The following is a 12,149-nucleotide window of genomic DNA, read 5'->3' on the forward strand; positions in this document are numbered from 1 at the left end:
AAAGTAGGTTTGAGAGTCATGGGACCCTAGGAGCACAGGTTGTTCCCCACCCCCAGCATAAATTTTAAGATTTGTAACATTATGGGCTGCTACAGCCTGACCCTAAGGCCTGCTACATCAGTAGAGTCAAAGGAGGAAGGGATTATCATCGTTCTCTACACATCTCAGATGGAAGAGGTCATCCTCTGGGAACAACCTTGGAAACATTGATCCTTTGCCCCTGAGAGCTTAGCTGGGGAATCAGCCAGTTCTTGTGTATATCTCTAGGATCTGTCTGTAGGACCTCCATCCTCAGTGGAGAGGTTGGAAGTCCCTACGCTCTAGCTGAGTAGTCTATTCTTGGTCTTTCCCATCTTTCTTCAGGTGTCCACTCTATTGATGTGACCTATGATGGCAGCCCCGCGCCCAGCAGCCCCTTCCGTGTACCAGTAACTGAAGGCTGTGACCCCACAAGGGTCAGAGTCCATGGTCCTGGTATCCAGAGTGGTACTACCAACAAGCCAAACAAATTCACAGTGGAGACCAGGTATAGTTGAAGGAAAGAAGTGGATAAGAACATTGTGCTAAAGTTGAGAGAGGAGCTTCTGTCTTGGTTTGTTCGCTCTCACTTGCTCTTTGTAGGGGAACAACTTTCCCTCCAAAATAGTTCATCAGTGGAACAGGTAGAGAGAAAGTAGACCTCTACCTAGTCCTCCGAGTCCATGTCTGTTTAGGTTGATGAGTCATCGTCATTCTCCACCTTTACACCCAGTTCCCACCAACCCACCTTGACTCCATCCCCACCCTCCAGGTGTATCTCCTCCACCTTTGGACTCCTAACTGGGGTACAGCTCTTCTTGCCCTCTGTGCCCTTTGGCCACCCTGCCACTGGGACTTCCTGGCATTTTTCCAGGGGTCATGGGTCCGAAGCGGACAGCTCCCTGGGGACAGCTAGAGTGTCCTCTTTACTGAGGGTCAGGGAGGATCATACACAATCTTGGCTGCTGTGTCCAGAACGCTCTAAGACACAGGTGGGAAGCCTTTGGCCCTCCAGATGTTTTCAACTTCCGCTTCCCCAACCCCTTGTCCATTGCCATACTGGCTAGGGCTTCTGGGAGTTGTCAGTCAAACAACTAAATTTTCTCTATGAGTGCTCAAAGTGGGCAAAAAGCACACAGTGCAATTATTTAACAATTAAGGCACAAATCGTCCTTAAGTATTAAGAGAGCTTGACTGCTGTTTTGCTATGTGAACTTCAGGGTGCATCAGCCCATAAAGATCGTAGTTAATCAGAAAGTAGCCAACATGAGACTGAACTTGTAGCAGCCCAGTGCTAGTCTTGCTAAAATTCACCTCTCTTTTTGATTTGCTTAAACAGGAGCCTCCTAGTTTTATCTCTTATTGTTTAAAGCAAGAGTCCATGGTAGTGTGTATTCCCCATGAAGCAAACTTAAATGCTAAAGATCAATAAGCTGAAAGACAATGTCCAAATTGACGTTTTTTCATTGCAGGGGTGCTGGTACTGGTGGGCTGGGCTTAGCTGTGGAAGGTCCATCAGAAGCAAAAATGTCTTGCACTGATAACAAAGATGGCAGCTGCTCCGTGGAATATATCCCCTATGAACCCGGCACTTACAACCTGAATGTCACTTATGGTGGCCACCAAGTGCCAGGTAGTATGTGGGATGGGTGGGGAGATGGAGCAACAGAGGGTTGGATTGCAATGTACAGTCTGTTACCAGAGGTGTTTGGGAACCATTGGTTGTCCAGCTGCTTTGGACTTCCAACTCTAGGGCATACCTGATGACAAGGGACTGAAGCTCTCATAGTCCAAAGCATTTGGGAGGTACAGATGTTTCCCACCCCTGCAATAGCTGATCTATCTTACTGATGGTAGTTTCTGATGCAACATACTCTCTCTGTGGTTTCTGGATTGCTTTCTTAGCATATTTGGGCTAAGAGAGGAAGAAGGTGACTACCCAACCCAACGTAAGGTGTATTTTGTGGTCTTCATTAATACCACTTTGACAGTTCTCTAAGCTCTCTCTTAGAGTAGAAATGAGACCACCTCTCTGGGCAGAACCTGGTACTGTAGTGAGAGAAGTCTTAACTGCAGTTGCCTTGACTCTAAAATGGTAGATGCAAATGAAGTAATCTTCAGCCCACATGTCTTTCCAATGTTCCTCCATTGCATTTGAGAGCCAGATTGAGTATTGTGGTTGGACTGAGTCTTGGGAGACCCAAAAACAAGGGAGGACAATTCAATCACAAAAAAAATTCTTCCTTAGGCTTTGCTTGGCAGAGTTTAGGCAAGGGGCCTGAAACAAAATCCTAAAACCATCCTGACCAGATTTGGGGCTTTAGGTTTCAGAGTTAAAGTCAAGTCCCAAAATGGAAGAGTGCAAACTGTTGGAACCACCTTGAGTTAATTAGATTTCACTTTGTGGGAGACGGAATCAGTTGTCCTAGTTCCTCTCTGCAGACAAAGAGCTGCCTGTCACTCAACATCTTCTCTATGGCTTTGTCTTGAAGCCTATAATCCCTGTTTGATTGGGAGTGGAGACACCTGGAAATATGGCAGAGAAGTTGGGGATTCAGTTTGGTTGGCATGGTGACAAATAAAATGGTCAGCTGAAGTCAGGGTAAGAGCATGTCTTGGCTTGAGGAAGAGGGAATCCTCATTGAGGTGGAGATCCAAGTTCAAGAGCCTCGTGGCGCAGTGGTTAAAACGCTGTACTGCAGCTGAAACTGTGCTCACGACCTGGGGTTCAAATCCCAGGTAGCCGGCTCAAGGTTGACTCAGCCTTCCATCCTTCCGAGGTCGGTAAAATGAGTACCCAGCTTCCTGGGGGGGGGGCAATGTGTAGCCTGTATAATTAAAATTGTAAACCGCCCGGAGAGTGCTTGTAGCGCTATGGGGCGGTATATAAGTCCAATAAATAAATAAATAAATATTCAAGTTCCCACTGAGCCATGAAGCTCATTAGGTGACCTTAGGCTGGCCACTTTCTCTTACTCAGCCTGACCTACCTTGCAAGGTCGTTGGCTGCGAGGATATAGTGGAGAAGAGCAGAGGCATTGTCACAGTCTTGTACTCACCAGAGGAAAGGCAGGGCAATAAACGTAACTTAATTAGCCAAGTAAGATCTGCATTCTTTTGAACGCTTTGGTAACTCTCTTCCAAACAAAAGAAAGTGGCTAGAAAGAGTAGAGTGGGCAGACCAACAGGATGATGAAATTGCTATCTTGACAATTTGAGGCTGGGAACTTGACCACTTGCACTCCGTTGCTATATCTGGCAGGCCTGGTATTGCCCATCGTCCCTATGTAGCCTGTGAGGTTTGGACATACTGTACTACATACAGGTTGGAAACAGCCACCAGTTGTTAAAACCTGTCACCTTCTAAAGACCCAAGATGCAGCCAGTTGGATTATAGGCTAGAATTTTCTGAGAAGGATACCAGTAGCAAAAAAAACACAAACAAACAAAAACCATTGAAAATGTGCAGTAAATGGAGTGGACTCTGGGTTGAAGCCCTCTGTGAAAGTGCACCAATCATGGAGAGTGTCTGCTTTGCCCAAGATGTATCTTCTCGGCTCAGGCCCAACCTCTCTTTCTTTTTCATAGGGAGCCCTTTCAAAGTGCCCGTGAATGATGTGGTGGATTCATCTAAGGTTAAATGTTCAGGCCCTGGCCTGACTCCAGGTGTGGTCAGAGCCAATGTGCCCCAGTCCTTCACTGTAGACATGAGCAAGGCAGGTGTGGCACCTCTCCAAGTCAAAGTTCAGGGTCCAAAAGGTAAGCAGACACCGTTCACCCCTGTACAAAATCCTCTCCTGACCCAGACAAGCAGTGACGTTCTAGAGGCTGACTCTTCCCTCACCTCTTGCACCTTTCCTGCAGGGGTGGTTGAGCCAGTAGATGTAGTGGATAATGCCGATGGGACCCAGACTGCAAGTTATGTGCCAAGCCGGGAGGGCCCGTACAGCATCTCTGTGCTCTATGGAGATGAAGAGGTGCCTCGCAGGTATGGATTGTGGGTTGAGTTGGGTGAGCCTGAGGGCAGAAACTAGATTCAGAAGCCTCTGTTGAGCAGATGCTGGATAATCCTTGACTTTAGCAATTTCTGTCAAAGTTTGTGACCGATGACATTTCCCCCTCCTTCACATTTGGGGACAATGTGGAAGTTGGTTGACGTCAAGAAAAACTGGGCAAAGTTTACAATACTGATGGGTGGGCGGGCAGTATTGCATAGAGTTACCTCCCCCCCCACAGTTTATGCCATTTCTTACTCAGTAACAGCAAGACTTTCTAAATAAAAGCAATAATGAAAACAACACTAATAATGTCAATATTATTAATCCCTAAACTCTTGAGCCATACATGATAAACCCAGAGTTGAAAAAAAAAATGCCAACTAGTCCAGATTAGTCATTTTTAACTTAACATGGAATTTACGCTGTTTAATGAAAGAAATGTGTTAAATAATTCAAATGTAGCAATTGCTTGTAACCCAACATGGATGTCAACAGATTGTGTCCCAGAACTTTTTAAGGGTAAAAAAGTGCAGGATATTCCTTGCACTTTCCGTTCATTGCCAAAATTGACGCAGACAAATGCATTAGAGCAGAATGTGCTGAATTATTGCTGCCAAACCCAACAGATCACCTTTCTCACTTAATTGCTCTTTCTGCTTCTGGTGCTTCAATGTATACATGTGGTGCAGGGACCTTCTACTGTATCCTTTGTGCCAGCTAGGCTGGAATGGTTTGTGGTACCTACCTCTCCTTCTTTGGTTGAGGGAAGGGAGAGGGGCCACTGGAGCAAGGCTGGAGACCATCTGTACCTCCTTGAACTGAGACAATGAGCCTTTGACACTCTATTAACCTCATAAAATCAGCAGGATACTTCTCTCTTTCCCCCTCCCCAATGAATATCTCCAGCCCATTCAAGGTCAAAGTTCTACCCACGCATGATGCCAGCAAAGTGAAGGCGAGTGGCCCTGGGCTGAACACCACAGGGGTGCCAGCCAGTCTGCCAGTGGAGTTCACAATTGATGCAAAGGATGCCGGAGAGGGCTTGTTGGCTGTCCAGATCACGGTAAGCATGGCATCTCTTGGAACTCATAGACGAATACAGAGGAGGTCTCGAAGAAAAGACTGGCGTTAGGGAATGGGTTGCAAGAGATGTCTGTTTAGGTAAAAGGTTCATCCGGAAGAGCGAGGGAGGGCATATTTCAAAATAAAAAGAATGTTTAACATAGAGCAGAGGCGTCAAATTCAATTTCATCTTGGGCCGCCTCAAAGGGCCGGTTGTATCTGTAAGACTATATAAATGTATCTACTCTTTATCATATTAAATATAATCCTTCTCATTCAATGATTACTGGTTTTAGTAATAACATAAAAAATAACTAGCTCTGAAAGTAAAAGTATGATTAAAGTCTAGAAATAATGGCAAGCAGATAAGAACCGGAGTGGGCAAATGTGGGGTCTACATTCCCCGAGGTGCTGTACGCTGCCCAAGCGGCTGCACTTTCTGACTCTTCGCTGCTTGGAATGCTGGGATAAGAAGTCCCACTAGATGGATTCCCAGCATCCTTGTGGAGCACTGTGGGTGACTGAGTAAGTGCCTGCATATTGTATACGGCACAGTAGCAGGCAACATTGCGAGGACCACATGAAACGACCGGGTGGGCCAAATTGGGACTGTGCAAGCTGTACATGCCCAATCAAACCAATTTCATGCCCAACCAAACAACTGTAGCTGTTTCGGCATGGTTGTCCTAGCTTTCTAGTGTGATTCTGTCTAAGCACCACGATAGCAGAGTTACCCAGGAGGGTGCACTTATTTTCCTGTACTTGGAAGGCTTTCTTTGCTATTGACAACATCTTGCAGGCATCTCTTCCCCAGTTTCCTGAGTTCTCATCCTGCACTTTTTACCAAAGTATGTGTTTTCATGCCTGTTTGTCCAAAAAGTCTGGCAGACCAGAAAATGAGCTTGCGTCTGAGGAAATGATGGTGAACGTGGGGCCTTCTAGAGTTATCTGACTGGAACTCTTGTGATTCCACCCTACTGGCTATTCTGGCCAGATGTAATGGGAATTAGAGCCCAACAACATCTGGAAGGCCAGATTTTTTCCACTCACCCCCCCATTCAAAACCAAGGCATTACATGAGTAATAGATTCTTGTATTGTTATTGTAGTACAAGTGAGGTTGGGATTCTCTCTTACTGGTCTTTTGCTTATATATGGTTCAGACTTATGTCATGTTTCCTTTGTTCTGTAAGCTTCTAAAAAAATGTTCAGCTCAAGGTATATAATTTTCAATGGGATTTATTGGTATTAGGACAAAGGCACCTGATAGTATTTGTTGTGGGGACAACGTTACTTTTTTGGACTACGATGCAAGTGCCAGTGTTGGTTTGGGGATTCTGGGAAGAGCTCAAAAATATTTTCTCCGGGTTCTAGGTAACAATCTTTGTATAATGATACTATGTGATAATGGTAGTGGTAGCTGTTTCGTTGGTTCTGACTGAAATTCATGTTTTCTTCCTGGGCTGTGCCATGATCATTCAGGATCCTGAGGGCAAACCCAAAAAAGCCACCATCCGAGACAACCAAGACGGCACATACACTGTGTCCTACGTACCTGACATGACCGGCCGCTACACCATCCTCATCAAGTATGGAGGGGATGAGATTCCCTACTCGCCGTATCGTATCCGTGCTCTGCCCGCTGGTGATGCCAGCAAGTGTACAGTAACAGGTGAGAGCTCCTTTAGGTGAGGGGGAATCTTGGGGAGGCTGGAGGGGTGGGGCGAGCCACGCTGAAACAACACCACGCCCGCCCCCACACCAACTGCTTTTTGCCGGGCACATCCGGCCACACTGCTTACCCACCGTGGGGAGGGCAATGTCATGTTGCGTGCATTTCTTGTGGTTTTATTTTAATTGTGCACTGTTTTGTGTGATTTCCTTGTCTCACTCTGATTACCCTTGCTCTTTGCCCTTTCACCTCAGTGTCGATTGGAGGTCATGGGCTAGGTAAGCAGCTTGCTAGTGGCTTTCCCACGCCCCGTCCCCAGCATTCCTGCCTGCCTGCTTCCCTTGCATGGTTCCACACCTGCCTTAGACTCCACCTCTACTCAAGAAGACTGGAAAAGTCTTCCGCCCTGCTGGAACTGGTTGATATGTTTCAATTCAAGGGGGGGGGTGTCACAACTTGTGGGTCTGCAGATGTTTGATTGTAAATCTCAGAATCCCTCACCATTGAATAAACTGGCTGAGGCTTCCTGGAGATGAAGTTCAAAACCATCTGGGGCTCCAAGGTCAGGAAGCACCGTTCTGAAGAGTTCACCTATTAAATTTAGGGCTGTTCCAATACAATAAACGTTTGTTTTAGGTTAAATGTGCATATTGCACAAAAGCTAACAAGATTATAGAGTTGTTTTTACTCCTTACTATACCCAATACAGGAGAGTAAAATGATCAAAAACAAGCAAGCATATTCCAAAATTGTGGTCCCACCATTAAATTATGGGAACCTTTAATAATTGATATATGAGAAACTTTTGTTCTAGGCAAAGGCTCTGGACTTCAGTTGTGATGTTTGAGGAACTGCTGCTGTTCAGTTTTAGCAAAATAATAGATTAATTGATTCCACATTTAAGAGAGTACAGGCTGATAGAATGCACATGTGAAGGCAGTTACCCCAGAAGTCTGTTTAATCCAGATGTGGGAGCTCCCTCTATCTTGGCTGGGTGGCTGTTGTGGATCCGGAAGGTTCTGAACTTTGGACCATCTGGATGTTTGGGACCATCGGTCCTCAGAATTTTATTTTACCATGCTTGTTGGTTTGAGTCTCTGAGAATTGATGTCCAAAGCATTTGGAGGGTCAGAGGTTGAGGAACATTAATCTGTTGTATCTTGTGGCAGCCCACTCAAGTCTCAAGCCAAAACTCAGGTAGGAAAGAGGATGATGACAATGATGATGATTAATCAAGGAAGAAGCCATTAAGTCTGGGAGCCTAGCATACGAAGTTGAGCTCTGAGTCTTCTTCCTATGTTGGGAGTCTCACTTTCAGTTCAGTTATGACTCCTACCTATAGACAGGATTGGTTGTTAAACTCGTGTTCCACTGCAGAGGCAGCCAATCGCTCTACGGAAGGCTCCTCTTGCCTTTCCTCCAACCCTAGCCATTGGTTGTGAATGAATCGAAGTGGTGGATCTAAGTGCTAGGGGTAGGGGGAGTTGCAGCATGGCTCTCCAGCAACCTCCTCCTTCCCACCTTATCCCGAAACAGTCCTTTCCCTTCCCTTAGCCTCCTCTCTCGCTGGACTGGACTTACACAAGGAGAAGGGGGTGCACTTGTACCTGGGGAATGGATCCAGACTCTGCATGTTTCCCAACCTTTCAGCAGAGGTTGCCTCTAGGGACAAGGACGTTGCAAGCGTTGCAGTGACTTTGGGGGAACACCTACATCACGGAGAGGCCTCTTGCTTTGGTTTATCCATATCTCAGTCCATTTAATTCAGGAGCTGGCCCACCCCCACCCCCACCCCCAACCTCTAGAGCACCGGGAGGGGGCAAAGTAATAAAAGTTACAGTTGTGGCCCATATTTGTACCTGGTAGCAGTCCTCTCATTAAGGAAAGCATCCTTGAGTCCTATTATGTGGAGAAAGACAGGATAAAAATATTTTTTAAAAATACATTATGGCCCTATTATGGATCATAATGGAGAACTGCAGGCTGAAGGACCATGGTTCTTCACTGTGGGCCTGGCCTCTTGGGTGCTGAGGCTTAATCAACTCTCTTTCTCCACTCCAGTGGACTTGGATATTTCATACAGTTCACCACCCAGTCTGAAACAGCGCCCTTGGCCACTTATCCTACAGGGCTTGTGATTTGACTTGGCAGGACTTTTCACCATGTTAGTCACCAAAAGCATTTCCCCAGCTGGAATAAAAGACTTGGATTATTGTATACTCTTTGTAGCATTGATCAGCTGGAAACTAGTGACACGGGGGTCTGTGGAACTATGTTTTTTCCCCTTTGTGAATGTTTCAGTGTGGCTTCTTGATGTTGCTAAAAAGAGAAACTAAAAAGAGAAGCATACCGATGGCAGCTATTATCTGCTTGGAGCTGTGATTTATATCCTGAGGCCAAAATATACTGACATGTAGCTTGCAGATGCCGATAATGTTGTTGTTTTAGACCTCTCAGTATCAACGTTCTTTTTGGTTAACTTCTAGTGAGAGGAGCTAGCCACTTCAAACCAGTCCTACATGGCATTTAAGAGCTTATCTATATGTAGCTTGAGAGCCAGTGTTCCATTTTGTGAGGCCTGGGGTTCTTTTCGGGGGTGGGGGTTGGAATCCAATGGCCTTTGGCTCCGGTAGATTCCCCAGTTCCCCAAAGCTATAACAACCCTTGCCTTCTGAACAAACTGCTTCTGCTGGGATGAAATCATAGCTTTTGGTTGCTGTAACTCCATCTTGCTTTAGTCTCCTTTAATGTTATGCTGTCTGAATGGGTCCTTGGGGCTTTTGGCCTGCAGTGGGGGGGTCTGATCTCCCTCCCAGCCTCCTGCGCGAGCCCACAGTGTTCTGTCTCTTGCTCCTAAAGGAGATCTAGACGTCCTCCCATTGCCCTTGGATTGTTCTCTACCTTAGATGAGCACCATAGTGAATGGGAGCACAACAGTGGGGTGCAAAAGGAAGAGGAGAATCTCTGGAGGGGCATGGTGAGCTCTTGGCCCTTCCTCCTTTGAGAGGGAGTAGATAGCCAGGTCCTTGCCCCATTCTCAACATGGCCCCAGGGTTTATTTAAACGAAGTTGCAGAACAGCCATAATTGTGCAAATTACAGTGGCTATAAACATTTGCGTAGTTATGGACTGGATTTCTGCCTGGTTTTACTCCCCAAAGGCTCCTGGCTAAAAACAAAATGTGGTCAAAACACAGACAAAGCATACTTCCTGTGTGTGGAAACGTATGAATTCAAAGGTCTGTCGAGAGATCGCGTGAGTCAGTGCCAGTTGCTCTTGAAACTTTTGGCATGTCCTTCCTCCTCAGCAGCTGAGTTGATTGGAAAGATGATTGGAAAGAAAGCACCACCTTTGAAGGAGCTATTTTGAACTGCAGTGGCTCATTTACTCCTGCCCTAATCAGTAACAGTAGGCTATTGGGAAACCAAACCTTTGTTTCCACCTTCCCCGGGTTGAGGGCCAGTCTGTCTTGGCTAGCGTAAGAGGCTGAGAGCTGAGGGGGACCTCCCGTGTGCGTGATGATAGGGATGGGGTTGAGGGAGCCGGGCTTGAGTTCTCCGTTCTCCATGGTTGTCCCTTCCGTCAGGAGCCGGCATCGGCCCCACGATACAGATTGGTGAAGAGACGGTGATCACCGTGGATGCCAAAGCTGCCGGGAAGGGCAAGGTGACCTGCACCGTGTGTACGCCTGATGGAACAGAGGTGGATGTTGACGTGGTGGAAAATGAGGATGGCACCTTTGACATCTTCTACACGGCACCCCAGCCGGGCAAATATGTCATCTGTGTACGCTTTGGAGGAGAACACATCCCCAACAGTCCTTTCCAGGTTACGGTGAGTCGCACAGTGGGAAGCAAGAAGGGAATTTCCTAAGACTGGTTCAGTAAGATGTAACATGTTGGGGCTCCGGCTGATGTTTTTACGATGATGGTGAATACAGTGCTGCTATGGAATGGGGAACGGTGGCTCTCCAGCTTGTTCACAGACCACATTTCCTATAATGCCCCATCATTGGCTATGTTGGCTAAGGCTAATAGGAGGGCTACACATTCCCCATCTTTGCACTAGTGGGAAGATTCCCACAAGATGGAGTCATGGAAAGGGGTGTTCCTCTTTCAGTGGTCAGACTTAAGCCATCCTGAAAATCCTGTCTGTTGGAGGGAAAGCTCTGATATTCAGAAGCTGGTTGGATGAGCACCTGAAACTGTGGCAGGAAAGCTGCAGCATGAATAAGATGTGGGGTATGTTTGCTATCTCTTTTCTAGATGTACACCTTAAGTTTGAGCTGGCTCAAAAAGTAGTCCGCCTTAAAGGGAACGAATAACCCCTGCCTTTTTAATGGAAGCACAAAGAGAAAGAAGGGTGCCAGAAAGGAGATGAGGAGAGTCTTTTGACTTATCCTCCCCACACACACCATTTAGAGTAAATGGGTTTAAGGAGCAGGACAAACACTGTTTACTGCTTACCACGACATTGTACCTTCCAGATATTATGGACTGCAGCTTCCCTTACTCCCAGAAACCATGAGGATTGGGGATGATGGGAAGACTTAGCTGAGCATACGTAGCTGAGGAAGCCTTGCTTATTAGGTAGAGGTGGACAAAGGCAATCCATTTGTGCCCTTTATTGTTTGTTCTTTTTATCAAGGGGATCAGATGTTACTCACTTTTAAAACATAAGGACATGGTTGGACAAGGAATCATGCACTGCAGGTCTCCATGTGTATTGAGGAGGGAAGGAAAATCTTTGTCCCTCTGCATGCTTGGTATGATAGTGCTTTTCGTAAAATAAATAAATAACTTTAGTGTCTTATTGTTGAGGCTTCTGGGTGTTGATGTTCCAAACATCAGGAGAGCCAGATCCCCTCCCTAAGTATATAGTTTTACCTGGAACTTGCTAGCCAGGTGGCTCCTCTTTCTGAGCACTGAGCTGACATCTAGCTTGACGAGCCGTCCTCCTCTTGCTTGCTGCGTAAGGCAGGTGCTTTGCCCGTCATCAAAAACCGGTCTGTCTCTCTGTTCAGAGCCATGTGAGCCTTCTCTAAAGTTTGGAATTGGCAAACTGAGTCGCTCTCTGTAGTTGTGCATTTTTTGTGTGCCAAAAATCCAAACGTACGCAGCATGGGCTAAAAACTGATGTTGTTTCAAAAATCAGAACACTGCTTCCATATTTTTTTTTTAAATTTTGAGTTTTTGTTGTTAAGGAGATTCAAAGAGATATTTAGCTCTGAAACATATTGAACACCTATGGTTGCTTACTGGAAGGTATCTCAAACTTGATCTTTGTCTCTGATTTTATTTCTCAACTATTTGAAGGGCTCAGAGCTTGTTCTTAAACCTGTCAAGGTATTTTAATGTCCTGTGCTTGCCTAGCAGCCCTGTAGGCAGGACTTCTGTTCAT

General features: G+C 46.1%; 1 protein-coding gene across 7 annotated transcripts in view; it reads left to right on the top strand.

Moving 5' to 3' along the window:
- FLNA (filamin A) overlaps window positions 1-12,149 on the top strand; it is a 93,509-nt gene that overhangs the window by 55,460 nt on the left and 25,900 nt on the right. For 3 of the 7 annotated variants that reach the window (XM_072991436.2, XM_072991439.2, XM_072991437.2), the window contains exons 24-29: window positions 364-526; window positions 1,491-1,651; window positions 3,607-4,006; window positions 4,923-5,079; window positions 6,560-6,749; window positions 10,336-10,583. In XM_072991436.2, coding sequence (XP_072847537.2) covers window positions 364-526; window positions 1,491-1,651; window positions 3,607-4,006; window positions 4,923-5,079; window positions 6,560-6,749; window positions 10,336-10,583 — 1,319 coding nt within the window. Of the gene's footprint in view, window positions 1-363; window positions 527-1,490; window positions 1,652-3,606; window positions 4,007-4,922; window positions 5,080-6,559; window positions 6,750-7,003; window positions 7,028-10,335; window positions 10,584-12,149 lie in introns of all 7 variants that reach the window. The other 4 variants (XM_020792955.3, XM_072991440.2, XM_072991438.2 and 1 more) reach the window with 2 other exon arrangements.

This window comes from Pogona vitticeps, chromosome 2 (genome assembly GCF_051106095.1).
Source record: "Pogona vitticeps strain Pit_001003342236 chromosome 2, PviZW2.1, whole genome shotgun sequence".
NCBI classification, from domain to species: domain Eukaryota; kingdom Metazoa; phylum Chordata; class Lepidosauria; order Squamata; family Agamidae; genus Pogona; species Pogona vitticeps.